This window comes from Dermochelys coriacea, chromosome 2, assembly GCF_009764565.3.
Source record: "Dermochelys coriacea isolate rDerCor1 chromosome 2, rDerCor1.pri.v4, whole genome shotgun sequence".
NCBI lineage: Eukaryota > Metazoa > Chordata > Testudines > Dermochelyidae > Dermochelys > Dermochelys coriacea.
The window spans coordinates 195615539-195637591 of NC_050069.1; the positions used below are offsets into that span (position 1 = coordinate 195615539).

The 22053-nt window shown below is 39.1% G+C and overlaps 1 protein-coding gene across 1 annotated transcript in view; it reads left to right on the forward strand.

Annotated features, from left to right (window-relative positions):
• OSBPL10 (oxysterol binding protein like 10) overlaps positions 1 to 22053 on the forward strand; it is a 187123-nt gene that overhangs the window by 69659 nt on the left and 95411 nt on the right. The window contains exon 4 of the mRNA XM_038388596.2: positions 7140 to 7331. Within this exon, the coding sequence (XP_038244524.1) occupies positions 7140 to 7331 (192 nt within the window). The remainder of the gene's footprint in view (positions 1 to 7139; positions 7332 to 22053) is intronic.

Below are 22053 nucleotides of genomic sequence, written 5' to 3' on the forward strand. Positions count from 1 at the left end.
AAATTAAAAACACAGAATAATACAAAAGGGCTGCCTATAGATATAACCAACCCTCCTACAAGTTTAAGGAGTCGGAACATACAGCAATACATCAATGACCAAAAAGTCTCTAAGAAATAGGTATTAAATTAGCTATCTATTTATTTTAATCATAGAATCAGAGGACTGGCAGGGACCTCAAGAGGTCACCTAGTCCAGTCCCCTGCACTCATTGCAGGACTAAGTATTATCTAGACCATCCCTGACAGATGCTCATTAAAAGTCTTCAGTGATGGAGATTCCACAAACTTCTTAGGCAATTTATTCCAGTGCTTAACTACCCTGACAGGAAGTTTTTTCTAATGTCTAACCTTATTGCTGCAATTTAAGCCCATTGCTTCTTGTCCTCTCCTCAGTGGTTAAGGAGAACAATTTTTTTCCCTTCTCCTTGTAACAACCTTTTATGTACTTGAAAACTGTTATCGTGGTTCCCCCCCCCCCCCAAGTCTTCTCTTCTCTTCAGACTAAACCCAGTTTTTTCAATTTTCCCTCATAGGTCATGTTTTCTAGACTTTTTGTCTTTGTGCTCTTCTCTGGACTTTCTCCAGTTTGTCCACATCTTTCCTGAAATGTGGCAGCCAGAACTGGGCACAATACTCCAGTTGAGGCCTAATCAGTGTGGAGTGGAGTGAAAGAAATACTTCTCGTTTCTTACTTACAACACGCCTTCTAATACATCCCAAAATTGTTTGCTTTTTTTACAACAGAGTTATAGTGTTGATTCATATTTAGCTTGTGATTCTCTGTGACCCCCAGATGCCTTTCTGAAGTGCTCCTTCCTAGGCAGTCATTTCTCATTTTGTATGTGTGCAACTGATTGTTCCTTCCCAAGTGGAGTACTTTGCATTTGTCCATATTGAATTTCATCCTGTTTACTTCAGACCATTTCTCCAGTTTGTACAGATCATTTTGAATTAAAATCCTGTCCTCCAAAGCACTTGCAACCCCTCCCAGCTTGGTATCGTCCGCAAACTTTATAAATGTACTTTCTATGTCATTATCTAAATCGTTGATGAAGATATTGAACAGAACCGGATCCAAAAGTGTTCCCTGGGGGACCCCACTCAATATATCCTTCCAGCTTGACTGTGAAACAGTGATGATTACTTTCTGGGAATGGTTTTCCAGCCAGTTATGCACCCACCTTTTAGTAGCTCCATCTAGGTGTATTTTCCTAGTTTGTTTATGAGAGGGTCATGTGAGACTGTATCAAAAGCCTTGCTAAAGTCAAGATATATCACATCTACTACTTCCTTTCCTATTCACAAGGCTTGTGAATGTTAGTGCCAACTTAAAATCCATATTTCCTCTTGGTGCCTTGATCTGTTGGTAAGAAAGTGTCAATCAATCATAGGAATTGTATTTTAGTCTCTAGTTGTAGTAGTTTGTACTGTGGTTCCATCAGAACCCCATATGGTAGGTAAGTAGAATAAGGCAAGGAAGAGTATTTAGATGGGGACATGTGGAAAATGTATGGTTTGGGTAATTTAATACATTACACTCTTTTCTAAAAAAGAACAGGAGTACTTGTGGCACCTTAGAGACTTAACAAATTTATTAGAGCATAAGCTTTCATGCGCTACAGCCCATTTCATTGGATGCACAGAATGGAACATATAGTAAGAAGATTATAAATATACGCGCGCGCGCGCACACACACACAAGTTGCCATACAAAGTGTGAGTGGCTAATTAGTTAAGATGAGCTATTATCAGCAGGAGAAAAAAACTTTTGTAATGATGTTCAAGATGGCCCACTTAGACAGTTGACAAGAAGGTATGAGTATTCTTAACATATTGAAATAGATTCAATATGTGTAATGACCCAGCCCCTCCCAGTCTCTATATGCCATCATGTGCCAGCAATGCCTCTCTGCCATGTAAATTGGCCAAACCGGACAGTCTCTACATAAAAGAATAAATGGACACAAATCTGACATCAGGAATCATAACATTCAAAAACTGGTAGGAGAACACTTCAACCTCTCTGGCCACTCAGTAAAAGACTTAAGGGTGGCAATTTTTGCAACAGAAAAGCTTCAAAAACAGACTCCAGCGAGAAACTGCTGAGCTTGAATTAATATGCAAACTAGATACCATTAACTTGGGTTTGAATAGAGACTGGGAGTGGCTGGGTCATTACACATATTTAATCTATTTCCCTATGTTAAGTATCCTCATACCTTCTTGTCAACTGTCTAAATGGGCCATCTTGATTATCACTACAAAATTTTTTTTTCCTGCTAATAGCTCATCTTAACTAATTAGCCTTTCACACTTTGTATGGCAACTTCCACCTTCTGTGTGTGTGTGTATTTATAATCTTCTTACTATATGTTCCATTTTATGCATCCGATAAAATGGGCTGTAGCCTTGAAAGCTTATGCTCTAATAAATTTGTTAGTCTCTAAGGTGCCACAAGTACTCCTGTTTTTTTTGCGGATATAGAGTAACATGGCTGCTACTCTGAAACCTACACTCTTCTCTGAGAGTCAATATAGAACCAGTGGTTGTGGGAGACAGGAAATGCTGTTCATATGAGATTGACATTGGATGTTTCACATTTTTTAAGCTATGGAGGAAGCTTTTACTCATTATCTTGCCTAATTTGCAACTGAGCCAACTGTTGCTCAATTAAACCTCCCATGCCAGAGTTTCAAATGCAAGTGATATTTTTTATTTCTCTGAAATTATTCCATAGTGCTACTATGTGCTCTTGAACAGCTCTGATGTGGTACTCCAAAAATAGTTTTGTTTCAGTTGTGGATTAAGTGATTCTTGAATGTTTTTTATAGCACTTTGGGATCATTTGAAATGAGAAGCCTTATATCTATATACATTTAAAATTACTATTGCTATTGAAATCTATTTCTTGCGATAGTTGTCATTTTTGGTAGTAAACTTTGCTATTTCTTGAAAGCATCAACACTTAAACTACATCTGTATGACATAAGCAGTTTGCATTCTCTAGAATTCTGGATGGTGTGTGAGAAAATGCATCAAGTAATGTTGCAGTCTGCACAAAAGGATGCATTTTCTGTAATTAGTCCTGAAGTGACACAGTAATTGCAACCAGTGAATGAACTCTTAAAGTAAAATCAGTATGTATACTAGAACTTTTCTGTAACACCTATCCCTGGAAGGTTGACGGGACAGTAAAATATTTATACTGGAGTCTTTAAGTAAGGATGCAGCTGGTATTAACGATCTTCAGGAACATTGCAAGACTCATCTTTTTTTCCCAGACACTTGAAAATGGAAGGGAATTGTTTGAGGAGGGGAAGTTTGCAGTATGTTATCTTAAAATGCTGTACTTGGGATGTATTTTTAAGTTATGTCAGGTAGGCACAAAGCATATGCATGGTGCCTTTTTTTGAGTTTTGATTGATCTAAATATGTACAGTAGGCACAGACAGTTCAGATAAACTCTACTTTAGTCAAATAAAAAAATGTTCAGTCCATTTTTGTTAATTTTTATCAGTGGTAGTCTTGATCTGATCTGACATTTTGATAAGTTTTCTCTTTTGTGTGGTGAAATCTTATAAGTTACTAAAATTTTATCTTCAGTAATCCCCAAAAGGAATAACACAAGTAAAATGATTATTAGAGCATAACTACATGAAAGATAAATTAGATGCAGTAACTATTTCATAAAACTGAATAATAAATGCCATTTTATTTTTATACTGTTCTTGATCACACTTCACTTCAAAGTGCTTCTGCAGAGAACGAAAAAAAATTTTCAGAATTGCAACTTTAATCTTGTGTGCGTAGGTACTTGGTTTTGGATAACTAACCACTTTGGGATAACTCTGGTATGTTAGAACTTCTCATAGGGCTGAATTTACTATAAACACATAAAGGTATGGTATTTTTGTGAACTGTAGTCTCTTTTAATAAAGAGAGAACATCTGATAAACTAATCAAAACGCATCCTGTTATTGAAGGTTCAGAACTGCCCTAAATCCAGCTCTAAATCTGAGCTTCGTTCAGGACAGGGTGGTGGAGCAGAGGAGCTGTTCTCAGATTGGACAGAAGGTGGGAGGAGGAAGAACAGGGGTTGAGGCAATGACTGCAGAGATAGTAAGGACGGACTGAGTGAGCTGCTCCTTCCCTAACTGGCTTGACATCCTGTAGAGTATGTAGGCACAGCATTTTGGAGTGAGATTGCCAGTTTGGGTCCACAGGCTTGGGCTTGCGGGGCTCAGACTAGTGCATTCACAGTAGCTGTGTAGACAGTGCTTGGAAGTTCCGGTTTGGGCTAAAGTTCAGGCTCTGAAACGTACGGAGAGAGGTGGGCTTCAGATCTTGTTCTGAAAAATATCCCATTACCAGGATTCCCCCTTCTCCTGTTTATCATTGGATACATTATGTTGGTAGTCAAATTTTAAAAGGAAAAATCTATATTGTATGTTTATTGTGCCGGAAGTATATGATGTTCTGATGTACTTAGGCACAGCCTATTTCAATAAGAGGGAAAGCTCAAGTCATCAGAGGTAAAGAATCTAGATTCTCCAGTGCTGTAAATATCTTCAGTTGTAATTGTATCAACAATTGTAACAAGAATATAATAAAACAGAAGAAAGAAGCTTAGCAAGCACATTACATAGATCTCTCAAAGTGTGGAAATTAAATCACCAACAGCATTTTTCAAACATGGACAAAAATAGCCTAGGCTGTGATGGACCACATATAGATAACAATCTAACGTGTCTATCGTGATATCTGCAATGATTACATTATCTGTGTGCCTGACTGAAACTGCAGTCCTTAAGGCTTTCTCTAGTATAAAATAATTGAGTAATGCAGTGAACAAACCATGGAGTAGCAACCCTATTAAAAGATCAGATATGTGAACAATTGAACTCATGCGGGTGGGGAGGGACTCAGACTATTATTAAAAGCAGAGGAGACTGTTAACTGCTGACAGTGGGAGGAAGGGGAGGGCACAATTTAAAGGTTCTGGTGTTGTGCAGAGAGGTTCAGGGCAGGTACTCGAGACAAAAGAGTTTTGATTTCTAGAGCTACTTCTAATGTCTCATGACACTATGTAATAGGAGATAGAGACTGTTCTAAAAGCGAGCTACACATGAAGAAGCTCTGGATTGCACTGGTGTTTTATATCAATTTGAACAACAGATATTTGCAAAAACAATCCTTTTGATATAATTTTTAGAGCTCTTGTGATAGTATAAGCACCCAATAACTATGTCAGGAATCAGTTCTAATTTAACCTTTATAAAATTATTTTCCCTCTCCATTTGAATCTGCTCTCTCTTCGGGGTTTACAAGGAGATATTGGCATCACAAGTACCAGAAATCTCATGCTAACTCTCCTAGTGGCTATGATGTCTCTTCTGGAATCTGTAGTATCACAGAATGATAAATATGGGGTATCATTAGCAAACCTGTAAAAACAGATTTCATGGCAGGAGGATAGTGGTTTGAAAGAATTTTTGGAAAGTAAATTAAAACAGATTTCTGTGCTCAATCTCCTGTGCCCACCCCAATTAGCAGGGACGGTCAAGTCACATTTCTTGGCTTGCCTACCATTCCCTTTTCTCTTTACAGTTCATTTTAAACTAGAGATGGACCCAAAACTAGGATACAGAATCCAAACCACTCAGAAACATGAGGAAGATCAGATCTAAGTTCAGATTTCACCTTCACAGCTTGTTTATTTTCATGATGGGTCAGTTCAGAATTCCAAATCCCAGCACTCTTATGAAGTGGGTTTGGATCTGAAGTTCAGGAACTTGAATTTGAATGGAAGCTTCACAACTGACCCACTTTTGCTATTAACATTACAAAGTTTAATAGTGTGACTTTCCAGTTCTTAATTATGATTCAGTACAATATGTTCTGACATTAAGGCCCCAATCAAGCACACTCTTAAGCATTATGCTCAGTTATAAGCATGTGAGTAGACCCATTGAAATCAATGGAACTGCTCAAGTGCTTGGACTTAAGCACGATTAAGTACTTTGCTGGACTTGGGCCTTTAGGAAAAATGAAATAAAATATCATTGTCACAGTTTCAGGGGAACTGTGCTAGTGTTCCCCTGGGCTCTCCACCCACCCCACCCACAGTGCCCCTGGTCTGCACTGCCTTCTCCCTCCTCCCCATTGCCTCCCTCTCCCCATTGCCCCGAGCTCCCCTGTGCAGCCTCGCAGGAACCTCAGCGAGTTCCACCATTGAGCCTGCTACCAGCCTGATCTCGCTTCCTGGCTCCGGGTGCCACCTAGCAGGACTCGGCAGAAGTGCATGGTGTCGGTGACTTTCCCAGGCAGGTCTCTTTCAGCTGTGCTCAGCCCGACTCCCACCCTGCCAGAAATCTGGGGGGACATGCGGCCCTGCATTCTCTTTCCCCCTCCCCCCCAACGTCACCTGTGATTAATAGAGCAAGAGCTGGAGAGCGATCAGACTATAGACATTCCTGAAAACCCACTTACCAACTTTTCTGTCCCTCCTCTCTGCTCCTGTCCTCATCCACTCCCCAAAATATGTCTTGACACTTACAAAGCACACTTCTGCTTCAAATTTTAATTTAACCTGGAGTATGGGCCTTACAATGGCTGCTGCTTTGAAAATTGTGCAAAGGAAGCATCAAACTATTTCATAAACTAATCGGGAAAGCACTAACTTTAACTAAATACCTTTTTGTATAATCAGCGAGCATGCCTCATGAATTACAGGTCAGTGACTTTATAAAATTTATCAGCGTAATTGAGATTCTTTTGTTCTTAGGAAAGCAGATTAATTACCCTCTTTAAAAGGTTTGTGTGTTTGGCTACAAAGATACTTAGAGCATATTAATATATAGCAATGTTTGGAAATCACTCGCCAGAGTTAGGGAAGCCTACTTCAGAAATCTCAACAAACCAGGTACATAGTAAGCGACTTCTGCACTATCAGGGCTGATCCTTGCGATAATTTCACCATACCTGTTATCAGCATTTTTTCATCAGTAAGACTTGAGTGCCTATAGTTCTCCAGGTTCAGTTTTATAGTGAGAAGAGTGCAGCCTTAGAGTTTTTGGTCATATGTTATTTACTCATGTATCTTAATTCTTCGTTTTAACATCCTGTTGCTTATTCTAGAGCACTCCCTCCTCACGAAACAGAAGCTTGTCTTTGCTTCCTTCTGGGATGAGTAATTCTGCATCTCCTAGTAGTCAAAAGCATCAGAGTCAAAGTGGACCGACTGTTGTCACAGTCACACATCACAAATCGCCTGCAGCAGCCCGGAGAGCCAAGAGTCAATATACTGGTCAACTCCATGAAGTCAAAGAGGTAGGAGTTATGTGATGTGTCCTTGCTGACGTGTGAGCTTCAAATATCCTCTTTTTCTTATGACTTTAAATACATATGCTGTCTTGGAAGAATTTTTGATGGTTTAAATAGAATTATCATTTTTATCCTGTAGCATAGTAAAAATGGATATGCAGCCCAACTTAATGCATATTTGTATAGTTTTAAATTAAATCTCTACAAATAGAGTATCTTTTACCCTTTTGTTGTTAAAGATAGGATTTTGATCAACTAATTGCATAACTACTAGGAATTTTAGCCAATTAAACAATACTCCAATTATATGGTTAAGAACTGAGTAGACTTTCACTGATTTGTAGTAAGTAGGAGACCCATTGAGGATTACTGAATTTTTCAAATTTGCAAGTAAGCTAACACCCAATAAAAAGGGTACTAAATTGACTGTTTATTTTAACAAGTTATTTAATTTGATAATGTATTTATTGATTTATTATGTTATCTATTTTGTAACATTAATGAAGTCAGTGATAAAAGACCTCAGTACATCTGTAAAAAGAAAAGGAGGACTTGTGGCACCTTAGAGACTAACAAATTTATTTGAGCATAAGCTTTCGTGAGCTACAGCTCACTTCATCGGATGCATGTACATCTGTAGTGTTTACAAACTGGTAACATTTAGTCTGTTGCCAAATGTTAGAAACTCCTATTTTTGTATGTGAGAATATAGGGCTTTTGAGTTGAAGTGAGATTTGGAAAGGTTTTACTATATTTCACAAAGTAATTTTATTTTAAAGAGATGGTGTCATGAGGAACAAAGGTAAACTTGATTTTCATGCTGCCATGTGCATCCCTTCTATTCACTTAAGCAAAATATAGCTATTAGCCCACAGGTATTCTGCTTTTTCCTTGACATAAACCATGTCAGGTTATAATTTAGCAAGAATTACATGAACATTTTCACACTCTCTGGTCAGGTGAAAACTGAAATAATTGCTCAGAAACTTCTGATGTAGCTGAACCAAAGACCAGAATCCTATCTTAAAAAAAAAAAAATCCTCTGACAAATAGTTTTCAATAATCTGTAAAATGTACAGAAAGATACATTTTTCCTGTCTGTAGTCAACATGCTTAAGATTTTCCAAAATAGTTGTGTATATTTCATTATAAAACATTACTAATTATGAGTGCTTATGAAAGGAGTCCAACTGCTTGAAAAGTCTCCATGTTGTAATTTATTTGGAAGGGAGCCCATTCTAATACCTGATCATGCAAAGTTTTACAGATCTCTTTAATTTTCTGCCCCACAAATAGTCCCATTGACTTCAAGTCCATTTTAAGTAATTGAAGTTAAGTCTTTGCAGAATTGAGGCCGTAGGCTGCAAAATCACCTGTCAAGGTTACCCAGTTTACAATTTGGAGGGAAAAGGGGTTTCCTTTTGTTTCTGGAGTGTCACTTATTTTGTTATGAAGAGTCAAAGGAGCCATCTCACATTACGAGAAAAAAACATTTGAAGAAACCCCTTTTTACCATGTTCACTTCCTGTTTTCCAGGATTACGTTATTGTTGCACACTCCCATAGAATATACGTGTATATTTCCTCTTCTGATTTATATATGCAACATTTGTTGTTCATTTAATTTTTATTTAGGAGCCCTGTATGTATAGAAAAGGATCAATTGTAATCTTGGAACTCGCATGCTTTCTACCATATCTTAATCTACTGGTGTTAGATATGGTGTTTTGATTTGGTACTGGATACTATCATATATTTTTTGCCTCTTCAAGGAAATGGCCACACCACACCTTTAAGTGGGAGGGAACTTGGCTGGCTGGCTGAATGGAGGGAACGGTGCTTTATGGCTGTGTGGGGAGAGGTCAGACTGCTGCAAAAGGGGACAAGGGGCTAGCGTAGCAACACTAACTCATCCTCTGGGAACTGGATGGGCGGAAGGGTTTAAAATGGGCTGCCCCATGCGGTGAAGCCCCCTTTTACACAGATCAGGCTGAGGCAGCACCCACCCTCCCTCCTCTTTAGATGGTGAAATGCCAGGTTTGGTCAAGACCACCTGTGGGCCTTGCGCGAGCCTCCCTTTTTTTGCGGGGTGGGGAGGGGACCTGGGAAGGAATTTTTCCCTCGCCACCAGATTGATCTCGGTGGAGTTGGGGGGCTTTCGCCTTACCCACAGCAGGTTGCGGGGGGGCTTTGTTGATGTGAGGCATGAAGAGCTATGATGCCACAACTCATTCAGTAAGTGTGGGGTGGCTGTCCAGTGCAGGAACTCCCCAGGGAAGGTACAGCGACCGGATAAATGGCTTGGTAAAGGACTTAAAGGAGGTGTTTGTTAAAGGAACGGAACAGGGGAGGGTGGAGCTGGGGCTCCTATTGATGATGCAGCAAGGAGCCAACCCTCCTTTCTTATAGCCCACTGTAGCCCTCTTATGTGTGGGGGGGTGACTGGTAAGGTCCCAGCAATGGGTTGGCTGGGGGACCTGGATGGAAAAAGAAGGGGGGCTGGTGGAACCCCCACCAGTAGTTATTGAATGAACATGGGGTTATCTGCACTGTGTACACTTATCTGCTGGGTAGTCCCAGATATCTAATAATAAAGTTGCGGCTTGATTAAAACCATATGAATGTTTTTCCTTATAGTTGGACAGTCTGATTTGCCTCCTGAAGGGATAATTTAAAGTCTAATCTTTCAAAAGTTTGATTTTTTTTTTTTTATAAATAAGATGTAGGGTTGCCAGGTGTTCGTTTTCCACTGGAACTTCTGGTCGAAAAGGGACCCTGGCGGCTCTCGTCAGCACTTCTGACCAGGCCGTTAAAAGTTTGGTCGATGGTGCTACAGGGCTAAGGCAGGCTAGTGCCTATCTGTCCTGGCACCGCGCTGCGCCCTGGAAGCAGCCAGCAGGTCTGGCTCCTAGTCGGGGGTGCCATGGGGTTCTGTGCGCTGCCCCCGCTCTGAGAACCGGCTCCGTGCTCCCAACTGGCTGGGAACTGCGGCCAGTGGGAGCTGGGGGAGCAGTGCTTGCGGGTGAGAGCAGCGTGTGGAGCCTCCTGGCTCCCCTGTCTAGGAGCTGGACCTGCTGCTGGCTGCTTCTGGGGCGCAGCGTGGAGCCAGAACAGGCAGGGAGCCTGCTTTAGCTCTGCTGCGCCACTGACCAGGAACCGCCCCTATGTAAGCCCGCACCCCAACCCCTTGCTCCAGCCCTGAGCCTCCACCAAACCCGGAGCCCCTTCCTACACTCCAAACCCCTCATCCCTGGCTCAACCTCAGAGCCTGCACCTCCAGCTGGAGCCCTCAGTCCCCTGCACTTCAGTCCCCTGCCCCAGCTCAGAGCCCCTTCCCACACCCTGAACCCCTCCCTCATCCTTGGCCCCACGCCAGAGCTTGCACCCCCAGCCGAGAGCCCGTACCCCCTCCTGCACCTCAACCTCAACCCGCAGCCCCCTCCCACATTTCAAATCCCTCAGCCCCCCCCTTCACCCTGGAGCCCCTTTTGCACCCCAAACTCCTCATCTCCAGCCCCACCCCAGATCCCACATCCCCAGTTAGAGCCGTCACCCCTTCCCACACTACAACCTTCTGCCCCAGCCCAGTGAGTGAGTGAGGGTGGGGAGAGTGAGCCACTGAGGGAGGGGCCTCGGGGGAAGGGAGGCGGGGTCTTGGGGGAATGGGTGGAGCTTGGATGTTCAGTTTTGTATGATTAGAAAGTTGGCAACCCTAATAAGTTGCATGGAAAGATTTGAAATATTTCTTTCCATATCAGTTACTTTTTCAAATATTTTTAAGTAAAATAAAGATTTGAAACTGAGACAGGACTTGTATTTAATTTATGGGATGCCAAAAGATTCAAATAAATGTATTCTCTTTTGAATCTATTCCTTCAACATGAAAGTGTTTATTTTAACAGCAGGGAAATCTAGTTTGGTGCAATCTTGTGGTAGCAATGCTTGAATTGCAATTTTTTTTACTGATATTTCACGTAGATCTTAAGTGTACAACAGTTTTCTGAGGGTATTCATTATTGTGGGGAGTTGATGATCAGGTACAATGTTGTTGGTCAATTACATTCTCTCTCGACGTATTCAGAATAGTGTTTCAGCTGATCCAGATAAAGTCATTGGAGTGACTGGTGTTGAATAAAGAAAACAAACATGAAAATTGGTGTAATTACTTGACAGAATTCTTAAACAGCTAGCTTCTGAGCTGTAGAACTTGGGGGACCTCAATGGTAATGTACTTATTACTTTTTGTTATTTGTAGCGTGGTAATGCTCAAAGGTCCTAATCAAGATTTGGGCTCCTTTGTGTTAGGGGCTGTACAAACAAAGAGGAAGACGTGCCCTGAAAGTTTTACAGTGTAACAGACAGAAAAGTGAAGAGAGTGAGAGAAGAATAATTATAGGACTAGAAGGGACCTTGAGAGGTCATCTAGTCCAGTGCACTCATGGCAGGACTAAGTATTGATACGGTAGAAACTCAGAGTTACTAACACCTTGGGAATGGAGGTGGTTCATAACTCTGAACAAAACATTATGGTTCTTTCACAAGTTTACAACTGAACATTGACTTAATACAGCTTTGGAACTTTACTATGCAGAATAAAAATACTGCTTTTAACCATTTTATTTAAATGAAACAAGCACAGAAACAGTTTCCTTACTTTTTCAAATCTTATTTTAAAAAACTTTCCCTTTATTTTTTTAGTAGTTTGTTTAACACAGTACTGTACTGTATTTGCCTTTTTTTTTTTTTTTTTTGTCTCTTGCTGACTGATTGCATACTTCCGGATCCAAATGAGGTGTGTGGTTGACTGATCAGTTCATAACTCTGAGGTTCTACAAAGTTCCCTAAGTGATCTCTGTGTGATTTGATAGTTTGGAATAATTTGAATGTATTTTCTTTTACAAGTAAACAAAGGAGTAAGTTTAACTTCATGCGCTATTGTAATGCGCTCTGGATGGAACTACCACTTTAGGCTACTCTGGAAATGAAGCTATTGCAGAATACAGTGGCCAATTGGAGTGCGATGTCTCCTTGGGAGCACTCTGTAGCTCCTGGATTATTGATGTACTGGCTACCGATGAGTTTCAGGATGGAATTCAAGATGTTGCTTTTAACCTCTAAAAGGCCAAGTGATTTGGCACTTGATTACCTGAGAGACTATGCCCCTCCCCATGCCATAGTGCCACTGTTGCAGTTGGAGGATGCACTCTAAGGGGATCTAATCTAAAGGAAATTCCTGTGAGAATGTTCTCTGGGAATGCTGGTTGGCTCAAGAATACATTCCCACCCCTTTTGGTCTGCCGTTACCTGCATCTATTACCTCTCTGGTCACATGCTAAGGCCCAGATTTTCCCCTTAACATTAGGAGCTTTTGGAAATTTTATTAAAGTCCCATTTTTCAAAAATCACTTAGGAACTTAAGAGCCAAAGTTCTGTTGGCTTTCAAAGTCCCCAAGTCATTTCTGAAAGTGGGAATTAGGTGCTTTTAAAAATGTTACTGTTGGCGGTGCAAAGGAAGGAAGATTTTGTATTGCTAGGAGCATGCTGGGACTTAGCCCCCCCCCCTTTTAAAACCTATGATAGAGATGATACAAGTTAATTGTTTTAAGAGATTCCAGAATAGGCACCTATTACGAAATAATATTTTCTTAATCAAAAGAATATATCCATTTCCTTGGGTTTATGATAAGATTGCATCAGTTCTGTGTTTTCTTACTTTCTTGCTGACTCCTCTGCTGGAATATTCATGCATGTCTTCATCTGTTTTTGGGTTGACTCTTCTGAAGTAATAATTCTCTTTTTCTCTGGCCACACTAAGTTACAGCTCTCTGGACTCCTGCATGTGCACAATGTTCCTGGCCTTCTACTCTCACATGCCATCCAAAAAAGCTTTTCCATGTCTGTATCTCCTTCATACAGCTCCATTAGTGCTCCCCCAGGATCTGTTACTTTCCTCTGTCCATCCTTTTCCACCATCTTGTCACTGAGGATGAAGTGAGAGCCTTCTCCTCTGCAGCTCTTGCTATCCAAAAGGCTTTCCTGTGTCTCTCAGCATCAACTCTCTCTGTTTTCAAATATTACCTTTCTTCCCCTGGTTAAGATTTTTAAACAACAGCAGCACGAGAGTTACGTTACTTAAGTTGGGAAAGCATTTTGAAATATTTTGTATAGAATAATTCATTCAAACTAACATTGTATTGTATTGGTGCTCCTCGATTCTGTTGTTTGATGTTGAGCATGGCTGCTTTAATACCCTTTATTACCAGCTTGTGATGGAGGGACATGCTATCCATGTTGCATTCATGGAAAAACAAGAAAGAAGGTTTTTATTTCTTGCAAAATGAATTTGGTTAGGTTTACACAATCCATCTGTTGTACATCTGTCTGTCTTCAGTGTGATCCGGAAAGGTGCCATTTACCACCTCTGTATTCTGGACTATGCAATTTACAATTTGACATTGTAAAGCTTGTATACTGTCCCAGAACTGCTTTCTGTTTTTGCTTTGACATCTGAATTTCTTTCTTCTGTAGTGGTGCCTTTCTGGTTTTCTTCTTAACAAAGAAACTGCAGCCTAGACTCTTTAAAACATTCTTTTGTAGGTACAGATTTAAAGCAGCTAGCTATATGCCTTTAAGGGTTTTAACTTTTGAAGGCTGCTTTTAAGTTGATGCTCCTGGAACATTTTACAAATTAAAGAACTTCATCATTGGAGTTTGGGAAAAAAAAATTGTATTTGTATTGCCGCAGCACTGAGAAGTCAGGGCTCTGTGGTGCTCTGAACTGTACAAACAAATAAGAGAGGCAATCTCTGCCCCAAAGAGTTTACAATCTGAATAGATTAAATCTACATCACCACACATGCCAAAAGGCATACATATTTGATTTTCATTGGCATGCCTTCTCACCATACAATAAATCAGTTCTTTCCCCCCATCAGTTCTGCTTTCTCTGACTATAAAAATATATTCCCTCCCAAATGGATAAATTAGTTCTGCTATGCTGCTGCTGCCTTCATTCCTGCTGCTTTCCTGGGTGCTCAGGAGGTCCTCTGCCTCCTAGATCGTCATGCTACACTGGGCCTATATTCTAATCTTTTTAGATTCTTATGCTGTGCCCATCATAGGGGTATCCAAATGCCTCCCTGAATTAGGAAATTAAACAAAAAACAAATGTTGTTTCTCTTCTTGAGTTGTCTGTTTTTCCTTTTCTTTTTTGAGTAAGTTGATGTGCTGTTCTGTGATCTGAAGGAAGACAAGGTCAGAGAATTGTGCCTTGCAGGACAATGAAGTTTGTTCTAGCAGGAGAGAGTCCTGCATTCAAGAGCCAGTCCTCTGTTCCTTCCTCCCCTTTTCTGCCTCTTAAAAGAGCACTGACACAAGATCCTTCTGTCTAATCCTGTGCAAAAAGCAACTGGGCTATTCTGGGCCCTGCCTCCTCATGCCTATCCTCGTACAATGTAGTGACTCCATTTGTTTTGCTTCCTCAATCCCTTCACAGAAAGAACTTGTACTATTCTGCTTATACCCTCTCCACCTCCCTTCCAGACAAGGAGCCACTGGCTTCTTGGCCTCACTCAGATCACTTGGCTCTAGGTGAGTGGGTTTTTCAGTCCCTATTCATAATAGTTTATAGTTGCTTTGCATTATTACTGGAGAAAGGATGGATATCCATGGACTCAAAATAGCTAACTGTACTTGCCAATGCTCTGGTAAGTCTGTTGCCTAGATTGATTCTCCAGAGGAGGAGGAGGAGGAGAGGGATGAAGGAACAAAAATGCAACAAGAGGTGGAATTCTTTTCTTTTCCTTTCTTTCCTCTTCCATTTTTTTGTTTCTCTTTATCAAAGAACTCGTTATGATTTGGATGATGACTTTATTATTTAAAGGATTATAATTTGTACAGTATGTAGTATTTCTGTTCTTTGTAAAATAATGGAAGTTTTAACATCAAAATAAGCTATATTTTTAATGCGTAGTAAAAGCCACAAAATGAGCCACCTTAGTATCTGATGATATACAATGAGTGAATCAATGCAACATTTGCTGCATGCTCCTGGAAAATGGGGGAAAGCAGTCTGTTTCTGCACATGTTAAAATAAGAATTCAAAATCTCATTATTAGTGCTACTAAAAGACTATTTTATATAGTGCTGTTAATTTACGTAGCGCTTCAAAAAGTATATCTGAGCTACACAGATTGGGGATGTTGTGTTTGGGACATGAAACTCTTCCCTCCTTTGATCCTAATGGTTTCTACTAGCCTAGGAAGTAGTCTTGAGAGCTACTGAACCAAGGCCCTACTGCAAGCACAGAGCTGTGACTACATTTCTGGACTGGTTAGATCTTTGATTGGACAACGCTTTCTTTGATTAAGGGGGTGTAACTATGTAGGGAGAAGTGACAAGTCTGCTCCTATATTCAAAGCATTTCGGTACTGGATAATACTTGACAAAGTTATTTTCTGATGTTTCAGTATATCATTTAGATGCTATTCAAGATTTGTTCTTAGTAGTATGTGCATATTGTTCATTCTGGACTGTCTTCTATAGTTGTGTATACAGGGTGGATAAAAATTGGTGACTTTAAAAAAAATCAAAATCAGAATTTGACATTTAAATGGAATTGTTCTTATAATTTAAACAATCAGAAGTTTTTCTTTTTCAGATGTATCAATTTAAAATGAAATCTAAATTTAATACAAAATGTGGTAAGGCCTAACTTACTACAAGTCTTAAAACATTTAAATAAAAATAAATATGCTGTTTTGTGTGTTTAATTAAATTTCAGTTATGTCCTAATGCAGCATGACAAAAATGATGAGCAAAAAGCCAATTATCTAGTAAATAACCAATATATTGCTTGCCATTTTCTAAAATACTAAAATGTACAATGAATAAACCATAGAATTAACCTATATAATTGCTTAAATAAATTATATAGCTACAGGCAGCAAAAGGATGTATCAAATCTAGTGTATAGGCTCTATTTAGTTATGTTTTAATGGTTATATCAACCAATGAGAGTGCATCTTTTCTGAGAAAATAACTGAAGTCCAAATGAAAGTTTATTTAAAATTGATTGTTTAAAATGAGTCTTTCCACTTGGTGATTTAAATCAACCTACCCTGCTGGATATAGAGTATTTGGAGAACTTTAACACACCGGGACTGATCACAGTAAGAGTTGTATTTTTTTTTTTTTTCCAACCAACTAAGTATGTCCTTTTTAAAAAGGAGACCAAAAAAAAATAAATAAAAGCTTGATCTCTAGTTATTAAATCCTTTGCTAATCAGCTAATCAGCTCCCCAAATTACAGAAGAACTTCAGAGTTACGAACACCTCAAGAACAGAGGTTGTTCATAACTCTGAAATGTTCATAACTGAACGAAACATTATGGTGGTTCTTTCAAAAGTTTACAATGAAACATTGACTTAATACAGCTTTGAAACTTTATGCAGAAGAAAAATCCTGCTTTTTAACCATCTTAATTTAAATGTAACCAGCACAGAAACAGTTTCCTTACCTTGTCAAATCTTTTTTTAAACTTTCCCTTATTTTTTAGTAGTTTATGTTTAACACAGTACTGTATTTGGTTGTTTGTTTGTTTGTTTTTTCCTTCACTGCTTCCTCATTCCATACTTTTGGTTCCAAACGAGGTGTGTGGTTGACTGGTTAGTTTGCAACTCTGAGGTTCTACTGTATACATCCGATGAAGTGAGCTGTAGCTCATGAAAGTTTATGCTCAAATAAATTTAATCTCTAAGGTGCCACAAGTACTCCTTTTCTTTTTGTGTATACATAGAATAAGCCCAGCTATATTGAGTATGGGACTTTACTTTGATGCCAAATTTCAAGATGATATTTTTAAATGATATTTTTACAACTTTGCATATAAAAAACTTGGTGTTAATAGCCCAGTCTATATTGATTTACTGTTATGTCGAAATTAAAATTCACTGTATATTAATAAAAAACTGGGTTATTGCTTTCTATGCAGAATTATTCTATTTCCTGATGGTTTAATAGTAAATTATGGTTTAAATTAAGTATTATATCTAAGTGACTTTTAGTAGCTTACACAGGTTTTATGATCAATATATAATATGGAATTGCATTTCTGATTTTAAACTATCATTCTCTTTGCAATTTCATATAAGATGCTTGCATTTCCAGTGTTTGCTAAACTACAAGCAGAATTGTTAGCTATAATGTAAAGTTAAAAGGCTTCTTCTGATTTCTGATATGCTTAACATCCATTGAACTACATGAAATCTGTGTACTCATATCTTAGAGCAGTGTGTGTTTTGGTCCAGTAGCTGAAGAGCCTTATCTACATCAGTGCCACTGTTAGTTTGTCAGAACCAGCAATAGAACTAGTGGGAGTCTTCTGTAAAAATTCTCTAGTATAGACACTGCCTTAGAGTAATTTTTCTAGGATCTTATAATAATGAACTGGGATGAAACCAAAAGAGTTTTAACGAAATTAAAGACTGCTTTTTCATGAGGAGTTTTCAATAATTGAAACAATGAGTGGCTATAACATGTAACAGTATGGCCTGTAAAATTCTTTGTATTGCTCTTTTTATTGTGTTTTGTATATTTTAAACTCAAAGGGAGTTTATAGTTCATCCGGTTACGTACCTTTACAATATGTAAAAGAAACTTACAAAAAATCTTATGTCTTAAAGGGCACAAATCTTCTTCAGTCAGTTTATTGGTCAGTGTTAGCCTTTGTTATTGCATTTTTATATAGACAATTTAATAGAACTACTTTTGAATAGTCGTGCTTCTAGTGTATTATGTTAGTTTGACCATTTATTTTGAATGGAATACGTGAATGAATTCTTTATGAATGATTTTGTTTTTGTTCTTACGTTTTTATACTAACCCTTAATTATCAGCTAGAAAGTTTTCATGAATATCTCTGCATGTTTTTATGTTTATAGATTCATGAAAAAAGTCCAAGTAATTCCCTCCTCTTCCCCCCTCCCCCGCTCCGTACTTCTAAATAAAATATCAAGAAAAAGGAGCAGGTTTAAGATAATTTTCTGTCGGAGTAATTTTAGGCAATTACTTCCACCGCCCTCACTTCTCCACAGGTGATGAGTCATTGTTTTTTCATAGATGTAACCTTTGTTAGATCAAAGCAAGAAGAGAAGTATTGTAACTGGCTGAAGCTGGATGGAAGAATGTACTTACTGAAAGCAGTTTTTATCATATTTTTTTTTGTCCTCCTGAGTTGCCTTTGAGCAGAGATTCTAGTTTAAAGTAGGTCTGGTTTTGTTATATTATTTTATAAAATTATAAAACACAATTTTATAACTAGTATTACTGCAACAATTTTTTATATGCTAGTTCAGTAATCTTTTGATGATACTGATTTTAAACTGGTTCAGATAAAATAAGACCATGAGTCTTTGCCCTCAAATTTGCTTTTCTCAGTTTTGCAAAATTTTGTTAACAATTTTGAAATGAGAATTCTATCTTCCTTTTAGTCAGGACTGGAAATACTGAAATCAAAAGGAGAGGCTAATCTCATGGTATTTCCACTGTTACTGAACCAATAGGTACTGCAGGTTTAGTAAAAGAGAGAGCTGCTTGTTGTTTGGCATGGCTTCCAGACTGAAATATTTTTGATAAGCATCCAAGTGTTTGCAAGTGTATTTGTAAGTATATACAGAAATTTAAAAATATGGAATTGCATTTTCAGACTTTGACATTCTCTTATCACTAATGAAAACTACAATACAAAACATTTTTTTATCCATAATACTAGTAAGCTCAGTTTAAGAATATAGCTATACAGTATGTGTTAGTCTGGTACATTTGTGGATAGGTATCATTTTTTGGTATAGAGCTGTAATCTCTAGTTTTCTGTCAGGGTCAGTTTATATTTTCATTTTTTGGTGTGTGGGAAGATGAAAACTAAGCTGGTAGTGAGAGACAGAAATTAGTTTGGGTTTTAGAATACTCTTTTTTTCTCTCTGCAGTTTTCAAATGAATCGACCCAAGTGCCAGTCAGCAGACTTAGAAGGTACAATAGCAATGGTTGGAGACTTTATTCCAGCTGACTACTGCTGCATTTTTAAACAGGCATTGTGCTCCCAGCCAGAGATCCCTATTCCAAACTGACTAGGATAATCTTTTGTTTCTGTAACTGATGGGTCCTGCTGACGTTCAGCTTACACTCAGTGACCAATCTTTGAGTGTCCATCCTGTTGGGTGAAAAGTGACAGTGTGTGAAGGAATATTGTGGAAAATAGGAGGAGAAAGGAAAGCAAAAAGGGGATCTAGGATAAAGTGCAAAACCAGCTGCTTTTGTTAGTTATGTGACTAAGAGAAAAATCAATTAAGCTTTAATACTCTTGTCACAGAGCTGGCCCTTTTGCCCAGCTGACCTGTGACAAGCTCCCTTGAAGAGAATGAGCCAGACCATGTCCATGTGGGGTTTAACTGCCTAAGTAGCTGGAAGGCAGTTAATTAAGTAAAGAACAAGTGGGCTCCTGAGGAAAAAGGAAGCTTCAGAGGAAGGGGAGCTTCCCGGAAGTCTGAACTAAGCAGAAGCTGTGCTCCTCTAAAGCCTGGAGATTGAGCCAGGCAGAAGCTGTGCTCCTAAAGCAGTTAGATAAGGGATTACAGAGCTCTCCTGGAAGAGGCGCCTTGGAGAGATCCTGACCAAGAAGGGAAAAGACTGCAGAGCTCTCCAGGCAGTGGAGCAGAATGAGGTCTTACAGCAGAAGCAGCAGCTGCTGGAACCCAGACTTTAGCTTTGGGACTTTTAAGTTTTACCTGGGCTCAGAGGTAAGAGCATGTAAACCATTGTATATGTGCTCTTTCCGAGAGTGTTTAAAGGGAGAAATAGTGATGTAGAGTGTTTGGTGTCTCTTTGACTGGGCCATTCAAGTGACCTCGTTGTTATCATGTTGAGGGGGAAATTGAGACAGGCCCTAGCAGAGCCACGCTCAGTCACCAGAAGGTGCTTGGGAGGCAATTGTGCCCCTTTGACAACTATCAATTACCATTTTTCTATGAAAAATCAATATGTGGAATAAATGATACAAAATGTAGATGACTCAGCTTTGTAAGTGGGATATAAACTTTATTTTAGAACTTTTTAGAATGCAAGGTTGTTCCATGAATTTTAATTTGTGCAGCATGAGCTCATTGATTGAGACAGAAATTCTTGAGTTTTAATACTGCATTGACACTGTCTCAGGGGGATCTTGAGCAATTCGCTTAATCTACTCCAGTACCTAATTATTTACTGGGGTTTTGAAAAGATCACTTAGCATGTATATTGTGCTTTACATGTTCAATTGTACATGCATAGGTAGGGCTCCGTGTTTTTCTCAGAGGATGCGCAAGTCACAGATTCCATGACTTTCCATAACCTCTGTGACTTCTGCAGGGGCCAGTGTGGCTGACCCTAGGGCCGCATAAGCAGCTGGTCCTGGGGACAGCCGCTCAGGTGGCCCTGGGGTCAGCTGCACCGGTCACTGCTAGAGCGGTCCTGGGGGCGGCCAGAACAGCTGCTGCTTGGTGGCCCCCGGCAGCAGGTGCCACTGGCCCCGGGGACCCCTCCCAGATCAGCGGCTCCCCCAGCTAAAATTTAGGTATTAATATTAGAATCATGGACAGGTCGCAGGCTGTGAATTTTTGTTTATTGCCCATGTCGTGTCCACGACTTTTTTTTTTAACACTAAAAATACCCATGACTGAATTGTAGCCTTAGGCATAGGGTATTATTTGTTAAATTAGTGTTTCTGTTAGCTGTAGCTGCATTGTTATTCAATTACATCTGTTCAGGATATGAATAGAAGCTGAGACTCCAGATGCGTGCTTCTGAACCTTTTCTATACTGTGATCCCATATTACAATAGAAACACATTTGGGAACTTTGCTTCCATCTAGTCTTAAAGAATGAGGGATGACAACTCATGATGTAGGCCTCTATATTTACATCAAAAGAAATTTGATTAGCTGGGTAAGTTGCAAGCAGTTGCAGTGAGGCGAAATCTTATCTCCAAATCAGGTGGTGGTTCCTTCTCTGTGCTTTCACATCTTAAGGCCTATTTAAAAATTTCTAAGACATTCCATATTCTTTAAAATATTATTGTTTTCAACATAGAGCAAAACAAAGTGGTGGCTCTTTGCAAAATGAGTGACTTACAGTGGAATGTCAGTTTTTTAAACAGATCTTTTCAGGGAAAGAGGAGGGAAGGTGGAATGGAGAATAGCGATCAAATCATCTATATAATGTGCAGCTATTGAAGTTTTCTGAATTATAATCCCTAAAAGATGATGTCCTATCTTTTAGAGATGGTAAATTTTATTATGCTTTTGCTATTCATTCTGTTTAAATAACTTATCAAAATGACATTTTTTCCAGGCACGATAAACTTTTATGGTAGACTTCGCTGTTTCCTTAATGGAAGAATATACAGATTTACCAATTTTCACACAGTGGCTGTTTTATAAAAGGTTTGGCTTTGTTGATTAAATCATGCTGTGCACAGCTGAACTTCATCTTAAAAGGTCCTAAATTAACTGTATCCGCTCAGAAAAGGGATGTGTGTCACTGAGTTTCATTGGGCTGTCCACAATGTGCATCTGCAGTCAAAAAAGGAAACAAGGTGTTAGGATACCTAAGGAACCAGAGAGAGAATAATATAGAAATCAATGGTGCAGCTTCTTCTGGAATACTTGGTGCATATTGGCCACCTGATATCAAAAA